The 19,947-nt window shown below is 34.5% G+C and overlaps 1 protein-coding gene across 3 annotated transcripts in view; it reads left to right on the forward strand.

Moving 5' to 3' along the window:
* The first annotated feature begins 161 nt into the window (after positions 1-161).
* LOC118187243 (mitogen-activated protein kinase kinase kinase 11-like) overlaps positions 162-19,947 on the forward strand; it is a 63,392-nt gene continuing 43,606 nt past the window's right edge. For 2 of the 3 annotated variants that reach the window (XM_035357427.2, XM_035357428.2), the window contains exons 1-3: positions 163-1,236; positions 16,772-16,952; positions 18,660-18,808. In XM_035357427.2, the coding sequence (XP_035213318.1) occupies positions 549-1,236; positions 16,772-16,952; positions 18,660-18,808 (1,018 nt within the window). In that variant the 5' untranslated portion in view covers positions 163-548. Of the gene's footprint in view, positions 1,237-16,771; positions 16,953-18,659; positions 18,809-19,947 lie in introns of all 3 variants that reach the window. The other variant, XM_035357429.2, reaches the window with a different exon arrangement.

Raw genomic sequence — 19,947 nt, forward strand, 5'->3', positions numbered from 1 at the left:
TAGTTCTCGTATATATGAAATACATTTGATGTATTTAAATTTGAAATATATATGATAACGTAAGTTAAATAGGAAATTTTTCAAGGAAAAATTCAATAATAAGCGTGACTTGATTTAATAATGCATGTGGCAATGGGTGGAACTAAAAGAAATAGTGAATAATTGCGTTTGGAGGATCTCTATAGACAATGATCACATCTAACAGAGATGTATCATGGCGAAGAAAATTTGTTTACGATGAACTTATAATCGCTGATATGTCTCTCTCTAAAGAGAGAATTCAGCTGAGATGCGGTGATGAGTGCTGCAATAAGTTATTACGAGCACCGAACCGTTAACCATTCTTTTTGGGTGCTTTAGTGTATGATTTTATATGAAGCCTATGTAAATGAGTACTCCTGTCGGTAGTCTGTGTGTTCATTCCATGGCTCAGCCGCAAGCTCTCATGGAACATGTGAGCTTTACCTCTCATTTAAATGTGGATAAACATGAGGGGTTCGGGTCCTAGCAGCTTTATATAGCTATCGCTTTGCGTATTTACCCTGTCCATGGAACCTAATCAAGGGATTGCAGGAGGCGATAATGGCCGTGAAGACAAAATCCAATTTTGGACAGCTGTTTACGATTATGAAGCTGTGGGAGACGACGAATTATCATTACGTAGAGGAGAGCAAGTGGAAGTGTTGTCTAAAGATTCCAAGATATCTGGTGATGAAGGCTGGTGGACGGGTAAAATTGGTGATAAAGTTGGGATTTTCCCTAGCAATTTCGTGACTCAACAAGATATAAATCGCTTAGAACAAGTAGGAAATAATAGTAGACCTTTTGAAATCCCATTTTCTGAGTTGGAGTTGGAAGAAGTGATTGGTGTGGGAGGCTTTGGTAAAGTGTACAGAGGATTTTGGAGAGGGGAGGAAGTCGCTGTGAAAGCTGCTAGGCAAGATCCAGATGAAGACATAAGTGTAACAACTGAAAATGTGAGGCAAGAAGCAAAATTGTTTTGGTTGCTGAATCATCCAAATATTGTAACTTTGAAAGGCGTGTGTTTGGAAGAACCTAATTTATGCTTAGTGATGGAATACGCTCGTGGTGGACCATTGAATCGCGTACTGAGTGGTAGAAAAATTCCTCCTGATGTTCTTGTGAACTGGGCTATACAGATAGCTAGAGGAATGAATTATCTTCATTATGAAGCACCTGTATCATTAATCCACCGAGATTTAAAGTCTAGCAACGGTGAGGCATTTTTTATTGAGATTGTGTTTATTATATTTTAAAATTGTGTTTTTTCAAAACATCGACAATATCTTGTGTCAAAAAAAGAGTCAGATAAAATACATAATCAAGTATTTTATCTAATTAACACAAAAACAAATAATGAAGTAAAGTTGATAAATGTACTCAAAATATCAAAAATGGGAAATGAAAATAATAATGTATACATGGCCACCAAGTTTCTTGTTAGGTCACTAATCTCCTGGTTTTTAATTTTTAGCCAAAAGTGTTTTTCATCAATAAATGAAATTTAAATTATAGAAATTTCATCCTTCCAACCATCATGATTTTCCTTTATACTACATTTTACTTGATCCAAATTATCTTAGTTCTAAAAATTTTTACTGGCTTAATTCAACATTTGTGCAAATGTTCTACAAATTCTTATTGTCTAAATATTTAGACATTTGTAGAATATTTTAGGAAGATCTAATTAATGCTTAATCAATTAATATTTATATTTAATGTTTTACATCAGTATAGGAGAGATTACTGAATTTATGCACAATATAGTATGTACGCTAATAATTAATTTTATCTCAATGTATTTAAACGCCCTTTGATAAATTAAAACTTCTGGTCTCTTCTCGGGATTTTCTTGTTTAAAAAAATGCAAGAAAATTATAAATGAAATTATTAAAAAACATTAAATTATCTATTAATATATTTAACATCACAATCATATTATAAATAGTTAAATAATCTAAATCATACATTAATAAAACAAATTTAAGTCACTCAGACTTATTTTGAAGTGATACACTGCATAATAGAAAACATTCCACAAGCTTCCAGTTTTTCATATTTAAAGTTTCTCAGCCGTGATAATAAGAAAAACACTATAATTTTCTTCAAGTAATAAATGTATTGACTCTTTAGTGGTCCCAGTTTTTCATATTTTAAGATTTGCAGCTTATAATAAAAATAGACAGAATAATTTTGCTTAAACTAATAATTATATTAACACATTTATGGTGTCTGTATTTCTTATTTTCAGGTTGGCAGCTATAAGAAAATGAACAGTATAATTTTGCTTCAGCTAATATATTAACACATTTGTGGTCTCTGTTTTACATATTGTAAGGCTATGAACATAAAAGAAATAGTATATTTTGCTTCAATTAATAAATATAACATGTTTATGGCAGTGCCGGATCTTTGATTTTTCTGATGTATGGCAAAAGCTAAAACTGCCGCCCTCACCCATCATTCTGTAAGTGTTTCTGTAACAGATTTTAATTTAATAAATAGAGAAATAGATAGAGTTTGAGGTAAAAACCTAAGCTTCATTTTATATTAAATTCTTTACGTGTCTTTTTTTTTTTTTTTTTTTGGTTATAAAGGAAAAATATGTACCAAAGCTACATAATTAAAAAATCGACCCCTCCTAGATGAATCGCCTTTCTGTTCAGCTTACTTTCGGATTCAATCCTAATCCAAATTCGAATCGAGGGTTAGAAGCATTCGAAATGAATGCTTCTAACCCTCCAGTCCTCGCCACCATTCGATCTTCTGCTCTAGGGGGAACGGGCATCTCCTAAGTTTCCATATTATTGCATACTAGGTTAGATTATATGAATATGACAAAGACAGGAGGGCTATCTGCTTAGCGGAGAGGTGCTTTTGTGGAGAAACTTTTTAAAGGAAACTGGCTTGTATTCACGTTACACATGAGGAAATCCACAAAAACAAACCATGCAGCCAGCCCGTTCTCCTGGGTTTGAACCCAGACAAGGTCGAACTACCAGTATTCATAGGTCTTAATCACTCGGCCACTGCTGAGGACATTTGTCTGATTATTTACTATGTGTTTCGCCATTAGGCACTGCATGGGAAAGGAGGAATGCCCAGTGGAAAAAATTTGAAAGGGAAACTAGCTCGTATTTGTATCTATGTTACACACGAGGAAAATCATGGAAATGCTCATACAGCCAGCACATTCACATACACTTGACCCTCGGACCGAACTATTAGTGCTCAGCAGCTTTTACTGCTCAGCTACTAATGGGAAAATTGCTGAGAAATGCCTATTGCCGAAAGGAAATATTCTGAAAAGATTATACAGAATATGGGTTATTACTGAGAGTACTCATGCTTCCTGTCTTGTTTTTCATGCTTCTTATTTCATTAGTTATTTTTATTCTTACCATCCTTAACGCTATTAAAATATCACGGAATTGGTAACGAAAATTAAAATTTTACTCTGTAAGTCTTTTGTTCTTCAAATAAATGCATGTAATCATCATAATTTGATCTGCGATTTGATTTTCGGTTGCCAGAATCGCAATACTTGATAAACGCTCCTGGCTCACCCATGATCGTAGATACTTTTTAATATGTTTTAATTTGCTGAAACTTCGATCTGAACAGGTTGAAGTGTTCGTGATTCGTCCTCAAACAGTTCATCAGATTGCTTTTTTTGCTTTGGAATTTTTTCTTTTTCAGAATAGACTCGACTGCAATTTTTTCGACTACTGTTTTAGGCTCTTGTATCCAATATTCCATAGGATTTTTCTCTCATTTTTTATAAATCCTCAGTTTTGGTCAGTTCTTTCGTTAACTACACAGAATGCGGAAGAGGAATTCCTTTTGAATACAGTAAGACCCCGCTTAACGCGGGGATACGTTCCATCAAAGTAGAGCATAATGCGAAACAGCGCTAAACGAGGCTATCTTTACGTGTAAATATTGGGGTTAGGGGAAGATGGCTAGGAAATTGGTTAGGTATTAAATTTAAAAAGTATGTTTTTTTAATAAAAATAAAACCAAACATTTATTTCTTAAAGCCCAAATTAATACCACATTATTATTTCTTGCAAAAATGAAAACAAAATATAAATAACAAAACGAATATTCTTAAAAAAAAAAAACAAATAAAATTCTCAGTTAGTCATATTTAGTTAGCCTTCTGCGTTTTCAGTGTTCTGCCTTTTTGTGACAAAAGCATCTAATGTTGTTTGCCTTTTTCTTTTGCGTTGTTCTCTTAAAAGTTCTTCATAAACGGATAGAGCATCTCTAACACCACGCCTTACTTTTGAGCTCCTGTCAAAATTCGGATCATTTTCAATGAATTGATCCATTATTTCAGTTATGGTAGACAAACTCCTTTTTACAAACACCATCGAAAGTTCTTTTTGCTCTTCTTCTGAATCACTGCTGTCAACATTTTTGTTTTCTTCTTGTTCAGTTAATTCCTTGAGCTCATCATTAGAAAGACTAGCCGTTGCTTCTTGAATTATTTCTTCGACATCTTCCACATTTACCCCTTCAAAATATGTCTGTACAATACCGCACCAAACGAGAAATACAAGTACACTCTTTCGGATATGTATTTGAAACCTATCGCTGCATAATATTTCGGGGAATCCCCGTATGCTGCGAGCGATTTCGTGGAATCCCCGGGTTGAAATAAAAGAGCGCTAAACCGAAACAGCGTTAAGCGGGGTCTACTGTATCTATATTTACTCGATTGAATTCTGGAAAAATATTAGCTCAAATTTTCAGATTGATAGTAAATTCAGATTTTTTCACAGCATGTACAAGATGTCCTACCTCATGCTTTGATTCCACATCAAGAGAAATAGCATTAATTTCTTTTAAATATTTTATATTTCCGGTAACTTCATTAGGACTTTCACAGCCACATATTTTGCCAACCATCTCGTCTGGCTGCTTCCTTTTAAGTTGTATTTTGTACATTGTTTCAGATCATGCCATCGAGTAATGCATCGACAAAAAAGCGAAGTATTTTCTGAGTAATTCCAAACAGATTAACTGCTTCCGTGCATGAAGCAGAATGCGCACCAACAAGATACGAGGAGCGAGCCAAACATGGCACAAATTCCTACAGCTTATTCATTTCTGTAATCCTAGCTTGTACTGATTTAGAAATGCCATCCATATTAGACCCATTTTCATAAGACATACACCGACATTGTCCAATATCTAAACCAGTGGTGCGCAAACTTTTTTTCGACTGCGACCCCTTTTGTAGAGAGAAAATTTTTGGCGACCCCTAGAGATAAATGTTCACAAATACGATGTATATTTTGCGCATTTCTTTCGTTTCATTGAATAAAAACATCATCATATCTGACTCATATTAATTTTGTTTATAATTTTAAGAAAATACTTTTTGTACAACACAAACATCAGTAAATTGCCTTTTAATGAGACGTATGTGGCTGCAAGTTTCTAATTATCTCATCAATGTTTGGATGTACGTTGCTAATTGCAATTCGCATATTGTCTTCAATGTTTAAACGCGAGCGGTATTTAGGTTTTATTGAAACTAGTTTGCTAAATCCAATTTCACATAAATACGTTGATGCAAATTGTATTAACACTCGGATGGCATTCTTGCATAAAATGGGATATTGTTTTTCCACGGATGGCCAAAATTTGTGGCAAGGCTGAGTCTTAAATTGATTTCGAAGAGTATAATCACTAATTTGATCTATCAATTGCTCTTTCTCACTAATTTGAAAAGTTGAACTGTATATGTCAAAGGAAAATGGATCACGAATCCAACGAAGATCGTTTTCAGGAAAATCCTCGAATCTTCTCGAAAAATTTTCCTATAACTTTTCAATGTGATTGGAAATGATGTTTTTAAATGTAAATATATCTATATTATTTTCCTTGATAAAATCGTTAAAGCAAGGGAACATGTCGGTGTTGTTTTTATTCAGTTCAGTTTGCCAGAGACTAAGCTTATTCTTAAAAGCTTGAATTTTACTGACTGAAGTTATGATAGTTGAATTCTCACCCTGCAAACTCAAATTTAAGTCGTTACGTTTTTAGAAAATATCAACTAAATAGCTCAGCTTCCCTAGCCAAACTTCATTGATATAATAACTTGCCAATCTATGCTTCTTTTCGATTAAAAACATGTACACTTCATTTCTCAAATCAAATATCCGTCGTAGTATTTTCCTACGTGAAAGCCATCTGACTTCGGTATGTAACAGTAATCTCTCATACGTTGAGCCCATCTCATTGCAAAGTATTGAAAAGAGACGGCTGTTGTGGCTGTTGCATTTAATGTAGTTAATTGAACTAACAGCGTCTTATAATATGTTGTGCAACTCTTCATCCATATCTTTTGCAACAAGAGCTTGCCGATGAATCATACAGTGATTAAATACCATATGAGGCACCACCTTTTGAATTAAGCCTCTGAGTCCTTTATTTGAACCTGTTAATGCTGCAGCACCATCAGTACAAACCGCAACAGAGTTTGTCCAGGTAAGGGACTTTGTTTCAAAATATTCATTTATTACTTCAAATATTTTTCTCCAGTTGTTTTTCCTTCCAAACTTTTGCAACATAAAAACGTTTCTGTTATATCTTCATTAAAAATAAACCTAACGTAAATAATTAATTGTGACATTTTAGTAATATCGGTAGTCTTGTCCAGTTGTAAAGCAAATACAGATGAATTTTGTATGCATTTTATGACTTCTGACTCGATATTTCGTGACATTTCGGAAATCCGCCGAGACACGGTATCTCTTGATAATGGTATTGTTTTTAGTTCAGTTCCATATTTATCGCCATGCATAATTGATGTCATCTTAGTTGCTGCAGGAAGGATAAGGGATTCTCCAATTGTATGGGGTTTAATTGTTTTTCCTATTAGATAAGAAACTTCTAAAGAAGCTCGTAATGCTTTCTGAGGTATTGTTGTTAATTTCTTTAAATGTGCACTTTGAATTTTCAGATTTTCAGCTTGTCTTTGAAAAAAATCGGCATGTTTATTTTGAAGTTCTTTATGTTTAATTTCCAGGAGCCTTTTTAATTTAGCTGGTTTCATGCTCTCATTTGCTAATTTTTCGTTGCAAATGACACATATCGGGCATTCTTCATCTCAACAACACAAAATGTAAAACCATACTTAATAAATTCCTCATTGTATTTTCTTATTTTTTTAGATCGCACATTTAGTTCAGTATTTTGCGACTTCTCATCAGTATTTGTTCGTTTGTTGGCTGAAGATGTACCTGGTGTACGTATTACCCATTTATCCATTATGAAGATAGGGGTTAAATTATTTAAACTAAAACAAATAATATATAAACTTTTATAATTTTTTTTCGAGAAATTCAATAAAATTAACAGAGATCTTTCTCTAATGATACCCGATAAAAATATAAAAAATCATAATTACACAACGTCACATGATAAAACTGGGGGATAAACTAAAACAATTGCAGGCCAACTGGCTACATGCTACAACTTCATGCGAACACTTCACGTCTTCACTCTGACTATCAGATACACCGCGTACCTCGCCATCTGATTGGGTGATCACGGAAGCAAATTTTTCCCCTTTCCCTGCGGTTAACGTCTAGTCAAATAGGCGCTTTACAGTAAAACTGGCGAATTACCGTGAAGAGGGCGCTATCTACCGGAGTGAAAAACTTGCTTCTTCACACTTTACATAAATTACGCATTACGGTCAAAGAAAGAGTGGACAGCATGAAATTGCAATTAAACAGTGAGTGACGGTGCTTCACTCTTTATATGTACACTGTATGGTATGCAGCATGCAGACATAATGCATTTCATAAAAATTTGGCGACCCCCATTGGGGTCGTGACTCCTAGTTTGCGCACCACTGATCTAAACAATCAAGTGTCAATTAAAACACTATATTTTTACAACACATTCAGAAATACATTCGGTTAATCTTTGGATTATGGTAACTTGGCGAAAATTTGGCGACCAACCCTGCTACAGCAACCTGCTAGTTTTTTGGGGGGGGCGCCATTTTGTTTTCGTGAAATAAAGGGTGTTTTTTTTTAATCAACATTTTTTTCCAACAATCTGCTAGCCGAATTACGCTTATGCTAGAACTTTTATGGAACAAAAGTGCTTAATCATGACGAAGATTAGGTGCGAAATTGGGAGAAAGTGCAGAATCGCCCACTGCTTGCGGCATTTTTAAGAATTGCACATACACAATATCCATGTACACGTCGATCAATCGTCACTTAAAAAAAACATCCCAGAATTGCACAAAAATGGCATTGCGTACACTCTTGACTTTATCCATGTACACTGCTAAAGTCCTAGCTAGTAACCTTTATCGCCTTACCAAAATGTCGCCAAACTACCTGTTACCATATTCCAAAGATTAGCCATACATTCTCCTATCTTTCCACCAACTTCTATGAAATCAATTAAATTTCGCTTTATCTCTCACACATCACCATGCGTTTTTATGCATTGAATCACCTGGTTCATTTTTTTTCTGTATGAGACACATATGGAGTGCTAATATTTGGCTTCTTTAATATCGTTTAAAATGCTACTTCAGACTGTTTTGCTTTTATGTTAATAACTTATTTGAATTATCTTTGATAAATATGATTCCTTTCCTTTTGTTAGGTGCTTTGATTGGTACCTAAGAGTTGAATTATGTTTGGCAAGCAAAGAGATTAAAATCAGAAAATTTCCTTGGCTAGGGAGAGAAGACTTTGTGAACAGGCTACTTGGGATTTTATTAGATCCAAGGAAAGAATGACAGTTTGTTGAAAGATACAGTCCCGCATCCATGACTATATAGAATTTCTCTCCATTTTTCTTTCTTTGTGTGAATGAGTCGCTCAGTGTCATGATCGATGCCTTGGCACGATTTCATTTGTTGTACTCGAATTTTCCACTTAATCATGCACTTCTGTGGATTCCAGACGCTTCATGCTCAGTTAATCTTGCTAAATTTTTTTTCCAATTAATGAATCCTGTAGTATGGTGTAGCGGCAGCACCATGTTTCTGATAAATCTTGCAGAGTGTACAAAAAATCGCATTCTTGTCTTTAGAATATGTAAACCAAGATCTTTTAAGTTTTTCATTATTTACTAATGTTCTGTATCGCATGTCAAATGTCTGCCATCACGTTCAATGGGACTGAGGTTTACGTTTTCTGGATGTTTACTGGCTAATAATACTGATTGACTGCTTAAGAAAGATTGTTGGTAATCGTTCATCTTTTTCTATGACCAGCCAACTGCATGGGTCCAACAAATCAAAAATTTTTAGCTTTTCATTTTTCTGCTACCCGTCTCCATCTAAATGAAGAGATCTTTATATCATGGTTTCATGTCCTCCAGCTATTTGTTTGATGTCGGCGAGGAAGGTTGTTCTTTTAAATGCTGACTTGTAGGTTGTTTGGGGATGATATATGGAGTCATGTTTGATCGTTCAAATTTCAAGAAATATTAATACCCTCTAGAATCTCAGCATAATCGAAATTGCGGCAGGGTCTTATGGTTTACTTCTTCACCGTGGAGTTATTTTTTCATCTTAGCTGAAATTTGTTTTCTCTGTTGGCCTTATCTTTGGCTCATTTTCTATATTCCGCTTTTCTCTCCCTCAGCGCGCAGATGTTTTCTTTTAATCTAAATGAAATTCAGTATGAATTGCCTTAATAAGAATAACTAAGAATTGATGTAATTGCACTGAACAGTCCTAAATAAATGGTCGCGTCTTGCTAAGTATAGTACAGGCTATTAAAAGCAAGCATATCTAAAAAAAGGAAAAAAGACCAAAAAAAAAAAAAGTACAGAAGAGACCTGAAAACGAAAAGAAACCATAAAAATAATAAATACAGCTTTAAAATCCAAAATGCGATCCACTGTTCCAAGTCAAACCGAAGGCGAGCCTAAGTTGCCAACTGGCTGCAAAAAAATCTAAATGCCTTACTTTATCTTGAAGACATAATGACGGTGCCTTGTATATATTTACCGAATAATAATTTGAACTATTTCATTTGTCGAGGAAGGCCCAAGGTAAAGTTTTTGGGGTTAGTTCTTGGAAAATAGTTACAATGCTTCTCCATTTCCCAGCAGACGTTGCTATGGAAACCAGACGACTTCTTCAATAAGCTATCGTTCTATTTCTCATTTGAATACACCTTTCCCGGGCAGGAAACGATAGAGGGACTTCAGACGTTACTGATAGGGTCAGTCTGATTCTAACATGATGCTTGGAATCCCTCTATGTCCTTGATTCCTCTATTAGCCTCTTTCTGATCTTATATTTATAGTTGTAATTGGCTGTATTTTAACTCATGTTCCTTTAAAAAGGTTCCTAGTATTTAATTTTAAATCCTCTTAAAAGAGGTTTTTAAACTTGGACTTAAAACTATTAACGTTGTACTAAAATTAGAGAGCTGTTTCAGCGAACAACATACCAAATACGATCTAGCGTTATATTCGAATTTGCTGCCCACAAGAGTTGCTGTCCAGGGCAGGAACCCCAGCTTGCCCCCCGCTAGATCCAGAACTGGTTTATGGTCAGGTAAAGTTAGGAGGCATAAGTAGATTATTTAAAATTTTCTGTTATAAAGTTTTGGCTTTGGTTTAGTTGATTATAGCAAAGCCTACTAGTGCTATTTGCCTAAGGAGAGGGATGCCTTTGTGGCCTAAGGAGAGGGATGCCTTTTTAAGGCAACTGGCTTGTATGTACGTTATAAATGGGTAAAATGGTTAATCTTGGGATTATGCTAACTTGGCGAAAATTTGGCGACCAACCCTGCTACAGCAACCTGCTAGTTTTTGTTCGGACTCCATTTTGTTTTCAAGAAGTAAAGGCTTGTTTCATTTCATGCAAACTTTCATTTCCAAAATCTTCTTTTCATTAATCTTCATCGCTAAATTCATTTTCCACTTCATCAAGAATTCTTTGCAGCTCTTCTGCATAATGCGAATCAGAAGGATATATGATATTTCTCGGAACCATAAGTCTCAGAACCATGTTTCCACCCGAGACAGAAATCGTAACACTGAGAGGGAGGTGTGGTCTGACATACTGCTCTTAGACAAAGGACTAGAATTTCACAGTGAAGCAGGTGCAAAAAATGTTAGCCAGTGGGTGAAAATTATCAAAGTCACAAAAGGGAAAGCTAGCAGGACAATCCACTCAATCAGGCTAATCATAAAATAGGGGTGATCACCTGTAGCAGTACCTGAGACCGCACCTCAACAGTAAAAAGGCACCACAGGAAAGAGTAAAACTTTCATTACAACCAAATATTTATATTAGATTGCCTAAACTAGACAGTTTGCATGTGAAATTGACACCATACTTATAAATTCAGTTTCTTCTTCTTCAATGGCTCGACAGCCGTGGGTGGGCCCTGGCCTTTAGGCATCTTTACCTGTATCAATGGTTTTCCAGTTTTTAACCTTTAAAATATTAAGATCTTTTTCAGCACAATAAATTCATCTTGGCAGGTGTCTGCCCCGAGGTCTGTTTCCCATGGGCTTTGTCAGAAAGATTTTCTTGCAGCAGTGATCTTCATTCATTCTAACCAGATGGCCAGACCATTTCAGTCGCTGTAATTTGACGAATTACAATATCAGGTTGTTTGTAAATTTTATGGCGTTCTAAATTAGATCTTCTCCATGATCCATTCACTTGGACCCCACCAAGAATGCAACGCAAGATCTTTCGCTCAAAAATTCCCAAAACTTCCTTATCACGTAAAGTCAATGCCCGAGTCTGATGCATAAGTCAAGATGGTTCTTACAAGACTTTTGTAAAGAAGAAATTTAGTTCTTAATTTAAAAAAGCCGGATTTTAAATAACTCTTCAGGGCATAAAAACATTCATTCGCAGCAATTATTCTTTTATATATTTCTGGGGCCAACACATTTTTATTATTTATCTCTGTTCCCAGATAAGTGAAACTTAACTTTTTCAAATTTATAATTGCCCATTTCTGAGTGACTAAGTTGTAAGTCAGACTTTAAGCAAGGCAAATATTTAGTTTTATTTTTATTTACAAATAAATAAATTATTTTAGCACTTTGTTCCAATGCTGTAAATGCCTGTTTGTGAGCCGGTGCATAAATTCAAATTATTTGTACAAAATCTTAATTCACCTTTTTGATTGCATGTTTATACAGAAATCGTAGAATTGTTTTATGCTTTGAAATTAGTGGTTTCAAATTTTGTTCCCTTTATATATTTAGAGAAATATTCATTGTAAAATTATATGGAAATTTTTTTCCTAAATGAACCTTTTTCTAGGAGTTTCTTCTCACGTCTAGGGATAAATATAAAAAAGAAGTGCTGTAGTTTCCTGTTTAAATATGCAAGGAAAATTTATTTAAATGGTTCTTTTTGTTTTTTTTTTAAAAGCATGATAGACATCAGTAAAGGCAAATATTCACCATACAGTATGGAGTATTTAAATCTTAATTTAGAGATTTATTTACCTTTATAGAACCACTTAGTTTTTCTTTTCTCTCTCTCTCTCTCTCTCTTTTTTTTTTTTTTTTTTTTTGGAAACTGGGGAACATTATAAATTAAGTATGCCCATGCCTCGATTTTAATTATTGACTCTTCTTGTTGCTTTCAAGACTTTCTTACGGCATGAGAATACACATGAATGAATATGATTATTCTTTCTATTCTTACCCATTTAAAATGAGTGACCCAGTTTACTAAATGCTGTTGATGGTGAATAATGTGTACCAAATGCAGTTGGTAGGCCAGCACATTCTAGTTTGGGTACCAAAATTAGACCCAGTTAGATTTTTTTTTAAAGAAGTGTGGATACATTAGGATTTTTTTTGGAGCATATGAAAAATGAATGCATGATATATGAAAAATGAGCAATGCCTTCGCGGGGAATCGAACCATGGACCTCTGAAATACCAGCTCAGTGTGCTGACCACTACACCACGAAGGCAGGAGAAATATGTTATATACTCCTCTTTTTAATATACTCCTTTTTTAAAGGACTACTGGGTCTTTAGGGGACCCAATCACCAAATCCTGGGTGTGGAGAATAATCATCCAACACCCTTTTTAGTTTGGGTGCCACTGTAGAGACATTAGGTAATTTGGAAGCAGGCAAGATGAAAAATGAATAATCGCCTTCACCGGGAATTGAACCACGGACCTCTGAAATACTGGCTCAGTGTGCTGACTGCTACACCATGAAGGCACGCTATGAAGGCGGGAGAAATGCGTTATAGAGGAAAGCATGAAAGCTCAGTTGCCTGATCACTGGGATTCGGACCACAGACTTCCCAGTTCTAGCTAGTCCTATTTGGTTGTATTGGATATAAAACTCTATCAACCTAAAGTCTCGTATCTCCTTGGCCAAGAAGCGTACCACTTAAGACGTCGCTCGAGGGTGGGACATATGATGCTAAAAAAAAAAAGGATGTTAAAGAGGGCCGTAACCTCGGAAATGAAATATAAATGCACAGGTATACGGGGTAATTCTTCATCTTAAGTTGGCATCACATGAGACCAAGGTGATCAAACCCAGATGATAGTGAGTCCACCTCATTCTAGTTTGGTTACCACTTTAGCGACATGTTTTTCAAAAGGGGGAACACAAAATTCAGCTATGCTCTCATCTGAATTTTCCAGTTGCTAGGTGGATGTGCTAACCACTTACAGTGAAGGAAGGAAGGATCCAAACGTTATACTGAAAAAGTCTTATTTAAATGTAAAAATTGCTTGTAATATATGTCAAAATAATACAAAAAAGAAATGCTTAAAACTAGGTATATTTTCTGCAAACGTTATAAATTAATACAGTGAAAAGTCGTTAATCCGGACTCGTCGGGACTTTGGCGATTCCGGATTATCAATTTTTCCGGATTATAGATCATCAGTTTAAATCTCATAAGATGGCATGCAGAAATTCTAAAATTAAAAATATGAAACCGTAATTTATGAAATAAAGAACAATTATGATATAAAGGATATCAAAATTTACAAAAAAAAAAAAGCTTAATATTTATTTGTTTACTTTATTAAACATTTCTCTCCATGTAAGTTCTTTAAGTTGCTTCATTTTATGTGATAATACTTTCTCTTTAATTCTATAAAAAGACATAATTTCTTGTTCAGTTACAAAGTTCCGCTATTCAAGTCCCGTTAATTGCTGTGCCGAAAATACCGACTAACTTGTCAATCGAAATTTTTTCGTTTTCACTAACCTCTCTGTCACATTCTTCATGTCTTTATCCATTTTTTGCAGCAATTCCACTTTTTGTTTGTTGGACATCGAAACATACTTTCGTTTTGTAGATCCTTTGGAAGTTCCAGCATCGGAAATTCTATTTGACATAATCGAAAGTTCAAGTTTACTTTTATAAAATTGCTCTTACAGTCTGCAAAAAATAATAAGCCTGATCCAATTCCAAGATTAAGGAACAACGCAACCTGCAACATTAACTGAAATAGATAATTAGAGCTTACACCGTCCGTTATACATAAAACGCGCAGGCGAAAACGTATTCTGCACTTGCGCACACGCATATGCGCAGTAGTCAAGGTCTTACGCTCACGCGTAAAACGCCTGTGCGCATGTTCCAATGCGGCGCATGCGCAGAAAGTTTTTAGCTTTGAGGTCCGGATTATAGATCATTCCGGGTTATGGATGTCCGAATTAACGACTTTTGACTGTATAACACTATTTGTTAAAACATCAAAAATGCTTAAAATTATAGAAAATTTATGCTTAAAAGTAAAAAATATTTGTAAACAGTTTCAGTTTTTTATGCAAACTTTTTGTTACCATAGCAATAACTATTTACATAATTTATGACGCAGTTTTGATTGTTTTAAAAGTTACTTGTGTGAATCTTGTGTGTTTTGCATAAATGAGCATCAAAACAAATAAAATGCCAGTTATGTCAGAAATCTGATTATAAAATTGTTTAAATGGTGTCTGTAATAAATCGTACTTGCATATTAACGCAACCACCTTAGTAGAAGTCCCAAAATTTTCAGAATGGGTCAAACATTGGCAACCATGCGCGTGACCATTCTTCTGACAACTGTCCTCCTAACAATCCTTCAGTTTTGTTGTATTTCAAATTATAATGGTTTTATAAACATATTGTGATATTTTTTGCTTTAGTTTTAAAATACGAATTTGTGAAATTTGCCAGCAATGGAAGAAACTGAGGTAAAATTTCTACACAGAATTTTGGTGAAAAATTTCTAAAGGGAACAACAAGGAAATGTGTTTCCTAGATAGCCGCCGTTGTCGAAGATTGCATGAAGCCGAGTCCCCATGATTTTCCGATTTTTCTTTTTTTAAGCAAAAACAAATGTCTTTGTACTTCAGGAGAAGACCAGTGCTAAAAAAATTACAGAAATATTTGAAGAATGTAAGTGTTTTATCATTTTGATGTGTCATGTAATGTTTATTAATAATTGAAATTTGCCTTTTAAATTGCTAAACTTTTTTTCACATGTTTATAATATGTACCAATTTATGATTAATATCGATAATTTGGGAATCTTTCTAGGTGCGAAAACGACCAGCTTGCACCTGATAAGTGACTTTTACTTTTCATCAATAAAAAAATTACCAAATTGTGCCAAGATGATTGCGTTAATACTTAATAAACTTTGAAGTGATAACCAAATTATTAATTCCTTAAAAAAAAGTTTCGTTTGGCGAGGTCTGTACAATTATATATTTTTTTGAGAGAAATGCAAATTCAAACAAATCACTGAAATAGGATTATATGCTGTGATAATGTGTACTTGTAACTAGCTGTCATGTTCATCATTCTTGTAGTTTATGTAAGTTGCTAAAGCTTTCAGATCATGATTATGCAGGTAGTTGAAGCTCTTTAATTTTTGATTAAGCTATGATTTTGAATTTCTTTCTTTTGAAGTTTTCTTAAATGAAACAGTATTTTCTCTTCTCTTTGAATGAACATAAATTGGAACGCTTCTGTTATCAGGACAGGATTCAGAAATGTATAAATGTATGTGCAAATATATGTGTGTGTATACACATAATATATGCACATACATACACATGCACGTATATACATGCGTACATGAACTCGTACATCCATTCACACGTACATATATACATGTATTTCTAAATCTGGTCTCGATAATAGAAGAGTACCTAAATATCATTACAATAAGGAAATATTAAACTGAATACCCTGTTGTTGTGTTGTCAGTCCACATGAAATCATTCCAGTCCTGTAAATATATGTATTGAATTTTAATATACTCCCATAAAAAATGGAATGTTTTTATGGGAGAAACACGGAACCCAATGGAAGAAATATTTTTATTGAATGATTATTGTATATATATCATGATATAAAAGTATTTGAAAATATCTTCAATATTTTATTAAACCAAGTTCAATCAGTAACGGGCATTCTAAAATGAAATAATGCGATTCATTAGCATTTAAATGTCTGGGAGTATTGCATATAAATTACTATGTAGTACTATGTTATATTTAGCTATGTATTGCAATGGAGAAATTTAGATACGAAATACTTTAATAAAAAAATATTTCTTTTGAGCAGCATAATTTTTTCATCATTTATAGAATGGCAGCATTGAGAAAATATGTAAAAATAAAAATTAATAAATCTAAAATATAAGAAACTTTTTTTTTCTCATTTTGATTCCTTTGCATACACATAATTTCTAGATGCCATAAATTTTGAAATTATATTCCCATTTTTTTTCTTTCAGTTTTGCTCAGTGAACCATTGGAAAATGGGGATTTAAGAAATAAGACTTTAAAAATAACAGACTTTGGACTTGCCAGAGAAGTGTATAAAACAACTAGAATGTCTGCTGCTGGTACTTATGCATGGATGGCTCCCGAGGTTATTAAATCATCAACATTTTCAAAAGCTAGTGATGTATGGAGGTAATAATCAAATGAAATTATTAATGTGCTTTTTTTTGTGAGAATTTTATGTTAATTTCATTACTCAAAATTTATATGAAAAGGCTTTTTATGTAGAATTATTATGAAAGTTACTTTTAAAAAAAATCTGGCTGAGTTCTTCCGTAAAAAAATAAAGCTTTGAATAATTTGAGCACCCCACAAGAAAATTGATGTTCTTGCCATATGTGCCATACCAGGCTTGTTTGGATAATGACAGGTGATCTACCCTGCATTTGGTTATTAGTGTGAATCATGTTATACACTCACTTAACATACATTTTCTCTGCAATTTTTTGACGGTCCTCAAAACGGAATAGGACCATTAAAAATTTATAAATATCGCAGCAAGAATCTTGGTTTGCTGACTTACCCTCAACGCACTGCAGTAACTCCACAACAACCTTAAAAGATCCAAAGAAGGATGCCAAAGTATCCACTAAAACCAAAGTATTCAATTTTTACGATAAAACATCATCAGCTTATAGGATTATAGAAAACCATAGTAAAAGCTCTTTTATTTGTGTTCTTCAGCATCACATACGAAACTCCATAGCCAAGGTTTTGATAACTTGCCAACTTACCCTCAAGGCATTGAAGTAACAGAGCAGTCAGTAACAGTGCACTGACAGTCATAACTGCTGAGCTTCCCACTTCAGCAGGATTGGAATTTTCTGTGCCCTAAGTGTTTTGTAGTTTCAGCCTCTTGGATTAGTACTGCTTTCTCCTTTGTTGATTTCTAATGATTTGGGGAGGCTTGTGATAGAATGAAATTTTATACGTGGTACTTTAATCCTTTATTCTTTTTGGATGCCTTCTGGTCTGCCATTAAATTTGGTACTTACATATTAACACAACCAGGCCAAAATTTGCATAAATCGCCAAATTTGGCGACCATACTTACGACAACCCTACGTGTTTAGCTGAAAGTTTATTTGTAAAAAGAAAGAATAACACTGGGCATGTACTACCACAGCAATGGGTTTTCGGCGGAATTTGCAGAGAAAAGAAAGAGACTATTTTGGTTACTGTACCTAACAGAAGCGCCGTTACCCTCATGGAAAAAATTTGCGAAAATATCAAGGAAGGAAGCGTCATTTATTCGGATTGCCGGAAAGGATACAATACAAGTGAGTTCAAAAATGCTGGATTTCTGCATGGAACTGTTGATTACAAATATAACTTTGTGGATCCCAACATGGGCGTTCACGCATAACATGTAGAGCGCATGTGGGGCTCAGCCAAATGGCACAACAAAAAACAGAGAGGAACAGCCTGTCATCATCTTGACTCATACCTTATCGAATTTATATGGCGCCAAGCTCAAGCTGTTAATGGCGAAGACGGTTTTCAATCAGTGCTAAAAGCAATGGCGAAAAGATTTCCGCCGAAAAAATAATTCTGCAACTTATTCAAATTCGAAACCGGAAGGGTTTAATTGCTATTTTATATTTTAAAACAAAATAATGTAAAAAACTGTATTTAAAATTATCTGTAATTAATAAATGTACATTTTCTTTCTATTCATACTTTTTTACTCAAACTTACAAATCGCGCCAACCTGGTTGCGATAATACGTAAGTACCCTAAATTTTATATGTATATTTTTTTCCCTTTCTTTTATCACCTAAAGACAAGTTTCAAAAGACTTTAAATGAATTGGAAATAAATAAAATTTTTGCATTTCAGTTATGGTGTATTGCTTTGGGAACTGCTGACCGGAGAAACACCTTACAAAGGCATTGATGCTTTGGCTGTGGCTTATGGTGTAGCTGTAAATAAACTGACGTTGCCAATACCATCAACTTGCCCTTCACCATTTTCTTCTCTAATGGAGGGTAAGTATATGAAAATGTATTGATTGATATTTTAATATTAAAAAGAAATTTTTGCATAATATTTATTAAATAAGAATTGCTTCACTGAATGTGTTGCCAACTCTCCCGAATTCCGACCGTTCTCTCGCCTGCTTGATTTACAACATATTTCGCCCAACTTCCTCTTATTCTTAAAATTTCTTACGATTTTTATGTAGCTTCGCTTAGTACTTCATTATCTACACACACACACACACACACACACACACAAAAAAAAAAAAAAAAAAAAAAAAAAAAAAAAATGGGGGGGGGCTTCTGAAAATACTTGTTTTCTCTCTGTATTACATATAAAAGAAAACAAAAGTCATTTCATCAGTGCCACACATTATGCCACGCTTCTGCTCTGTGAGTGAGAGGACGCATCCGAAAGTGTCGTGTTCCAGTTCTCCAAAGAGCATCAAGTGTCACTGCTTGTTATCTGGCACATATTAGTTAGTGAGCACAAAATACAAGGCGTGTTCGGAAACTAAGTACCGTTTTGAAAAAAAAAAAAAAAAAAAAAAAAAAAAGTAAAACAATTTTTTTGAATCCAATTTTATTTTTACATGAAAATAGATGTTTTAAACTATTTCTCAACATAGTTTCCGCCAATGATCAAACGCTTGTCATAGCGGGTGACCAGTTTTTGTATACCATCGTCAAAGAAACTTCCCGCTAGTTTCGATAACCACGACTCCACAGCATTTTTCGTGTCATCGTCAGATCCAAAGCGCTTGCCACCAAGCTCGTGCTTCATGTGCAGGAGCAAGTGATAATCGGACGGCTCCAAGTCCGGGCTGTACGGCGGGTGATCGAACTGCTCCCAATGAAACTGTCGAATTAACGATTGAGTGACACCAGCAGTATGGGGCCAAGCATTGTCATGGAGCAACACAATTCCTTTACTGAGCATTTCTCTTCGTTTGTTTTGAATGGCACCCCTTAGTTTTGTTAATCGTGCAGCATTAATGGTTTCACCTCTGGGAAGAAATTCAGTAAGCAAAACGCCTTTCCTATCCCAGAAGACAGTGCACATGATTTTTTGTGATGACATTGTCACTTTGAACTTGTTTTTTCGGAGAATGAGTGTGTCTCCACTCCATGGATTGTTGTTTCGATTC

This window comes from Stegodyphus dumicola, chromosome 3 (assembly GCF_044657685.1).
Source record: "Stegodyphus dumicola isolate Sdum_Otavi_A_Nest chromosome 3, ASM4465768v1".
Classification (NCBI taxonomy): domain Eukaryota; kingdom Metazoa; phylum Arthropoda; class Arachnida; order Araneae; family Eresidae; genus Stegodyphus; species Stegodyphus dumicola.